Source organism: Limulus polyphemus, unplaced genomic scaffold, assembly GCF_000517525.1.
Source record: "Limulus polyphemus unplaced genomic scaffold, Limulus_polyphemus-2.1.2 Scaffold120, whole genome shotgun sequence".
NCBI classification, from domain to species: domain Eukaryota; kingdom Metazoa; phylum Arthropoda; class Merostomata; order Xiphosura; family Limulidae; genus Limulus; species Limulus polyphemus.
In genome coordinates, this window is record NW_013665730.1 from 279,491 (window position 1) to 282,769 (window position 3,279).

The following is a 3,279-nucleotide window of genomic DNA, read 5'->3' on the forward strand; positions in this document are numbered from 1 at the left end:
GGGGGGGCGCTTATCATTATCAGTATCAATATAATTTGCACTATTTAATGTGATACCAAATGCAGAATTTAAAAGGAGAGCTTTTAAGTAAAGAAACTTGCATAAATAGACATAACTGGTTAATATACACCCAGGACTTTATATATAAAAATATAACTTTGTCACGACGATGTCCTGTTTATATACAGAAGACATGTAGTAATTTTACTGAACTCCCAACTGTATACGATTTCACTATCCGGGGAACGCACAAGAGAAATTTGAGTCTCTTTCTAACTGAGAAAATTTCCTATATTTTCTGATGTCTAGAGGCACATCGTCGTGGTATACCCCAGGGATCTAGCTTGGAGTTATGGTAGGCTGGTTTCTTAAGTGACGAGCATTGGTTATTCTTCCCTATATCTCAAACTATGTCAAGGCAGGAATAGTGGATGGGCTGTAAAATAGAATATACGAAATGAAGGAACGTATCAACATCCGTCGGATTGAATTAATAGTTTTTTAGAGCACTCTTGTTTAAGGTAGTGGCCAGCATTTACTTTATTTAACAAAAACAAAAAGCCAAAAATAAAACATAATAATATATTTTACCTTTACTCATGATCAGTTTAATGTTTTCTATGTGTTTTAATGAGTTTAAACAAGATATCATTTGGAGAAGGGTTTAATTTTGTTTATCATTAATCCAGACGCAAGTGGAAGTTGGTTCTTGCCATGTTTTATCGTGTATTTACTGTCCGGCCGGAATTATTTTCACTAATCCCGAATTAATAATTTTGAAGTTTCTAAATCTACTGTGTCTACCTCTTGAGGATATATATTCACTAATTTATCATTAAATTTCATATTCAGTGTGTATTATTTATATTTTTAAAAATTTAACACTTATAATTTGTAGAAATTGAATATTTTGAACCTTTTAATTATTTTGTTCTTTTAATCATTTAAGTTCGGCATTTGTCAACAGACTGGTTATTGTATTTTGTAACTTAAATGTAAGTTTCTGACGATCTACATGATTTAGAAAACAGCCTCAACAATAATACATTCTTCAACAATTTCTAGCTTTGAGCAAGTTGGTAAATGTGGACGAACAAAAGGGGTTATTTAGTAAAAAAATATCAAGCTATATGGCTTAAGAACGAAAAGATAAAACTGGTGAATGATTTATACTGTACTTGTTAGTGTCAGCGCAAAGCTGTACAATAAGCTATCTGCGCTGTTTAACACATCACACAACGTTTTACCGTATATGAGTTTAACACATCACACAACGTTTTACCGTATATGAGTTTAACACATCACACAACGTTTTACCGTATATGAGTTTAACACGTCACACAACGTTTTACCGTATATGAGTTTAACACATCACACAACGTTTTACCGTATATGAGTTTAACACATCACACAACGTTTTACCGTATATGAGTTTAACACATCACACAAACTTTCGGAACTTTATCCACTGTTTTATTATTTATTATTCTGGAAATTTCACAAGCAATACTTTTCTAATTAGATAACAGAAATAACGCATTATCGTCGAAATAGGCTTAGCAGTTGTTTTTAGGAAGGATATTGTATACAAAGAACTTATGAAGACCTAATTATTACATTTTCAAAAATTACAATGTTTATGAAGATCACATCATAAAGTTGAATATTTTGTTTCATCTCAGGTTATAATTATGATAACTTCAAGAAACAAGAGTTTCGATATTCAAGGTCGAAAACAGTTTATATTAAGGCAATATAAGCACAAAACATATATTTTTGATATATTCCACAGAAAAGATATTTCTCTTGCTCGAACTTATATATATGTGACAGTGAAAGGCAGTAGGAGTGGAGACGTTGTGGGAGTAAGCACTCAAATCCATATCCTTATTTGATTTTCCAGGATTGCTGGCTAGTTTAACATCAGCGTTTGGATTTTGTCTGGTAGATGGGATATCCCCAGCGCATTTGGGAGCTATTACCACAGGCATTATCCATTATGACTTTATGGTTACGACTGGGATTTACAATGCGAAAAACTTCTTAATCTTATTTTATATTAAGTTCATTATTGTTTTATAGTGCTGATTTGAATTGCCTATTAACAATTAATGTAAATAATAGTATTGAAGATACTTATTTCATTACATATATATATATATAATTTATAAAACAATATGCCATTTTTTAGGCCTCAATTGTATTTGTATTATATAAAACATATTATACAGAATTGATTAAGGTAGATCACTAAAGACTCTACATCCCAGGCTTAATGATTTTCTTTTTATTTCCTCACAGATGGTAACGCGTACTAAGAAGGTTTTCGTTGGAGGTCTCTCAGCGCCAACTACGCTAGAGGATGTAAAAAGTTACTTCCAACAGTATGGACTGGTAAGTCGAACGTCTATCTTACGGCACGTTCTCGTTGAACGCACACTAAAACAATACTCACGCACCTGCGTGTACCAAAACTCAGAACAGCTATCAATCAGGAGACAAAACACAAATTCTAAGAAATTCTTTTGGAGATATTAAATGATATCTTTTACAACACTAAAAGAAATACTTTTTATTTAATGTTAAATAGAATACAATGTTGGAATTTCACCCTTGAAGTGACACTGAAAATGTTAACCTAAATTCATAATAATAATTAACTATTTATTAGGTTTCGAAGAAATGTCATATATCTAACTAAAGAAATATATAACTTTACATCTTTCTCCTAGTTTAGTGTTGAAAAAATGCAAGAAAGACATATTTATATCATTTATTGATAACGAAGATTACTTCATCATGCCTCACGGGTTCATTGCTTCCTGAATACAATGATACACGAACATTGCTTCTTGAATACAATACTACATTAACATTGCTTCCTGAATACAATAATACATGAACATTGCTTCCTGAATACAATGATACACGAACATTGCTTCCTGAATACAATGATACATGAACATTGCTTCCTGAATACAATGATACACGAACATTGCTTCCTGAATACAATGATACATGAACATTGCTTCCTGAATACAATGATACACGAACATTGCTTCCTGAATACAATGATACACGAACATTGCTTCCTGAATACAATGATACATGAACATTGCTTTCTGAATACAATAATACATAAACATTGCTTCCTGAATACAATGATACATGAACATTGCTTCCTGAATACAATACTACATTAACATTGCTTCCTGAATACAATGCTACATGAACATTGCTTCCTGAATACAATGCTACATGAACATTGCTTCCTGAATA

The 3,279-nt window shown here is 31.7% G+C and overlaps 1 protein-coding gene across 7 annotated transcripts in view; it reads left to right on the forward strand.

The window, feature by feature from the left end:
• Positions 1–3,279, forward strand: part of LOC106472435 (RNA-binding protein Musashi homolog Rbp6-like) — a 240,342-nt gene that overhangs the window by 55,172 nt on the left and 181,891 nt on the right. For all 7 annotated transcript variants that reach the window (XM_022401773.1, XM_022401767.1, XM_013933108.2 and 4 more), the window contains exon 6: positions 2,302–2,394. In XM_022401773.1, coding sequence (XP_022257481.1) covers positions 2,302–2,394 — 93 coding nt within the window. The remainder of the gene's footprint in view (positions 1–2,301; positions 2,395–3,279) is intronic.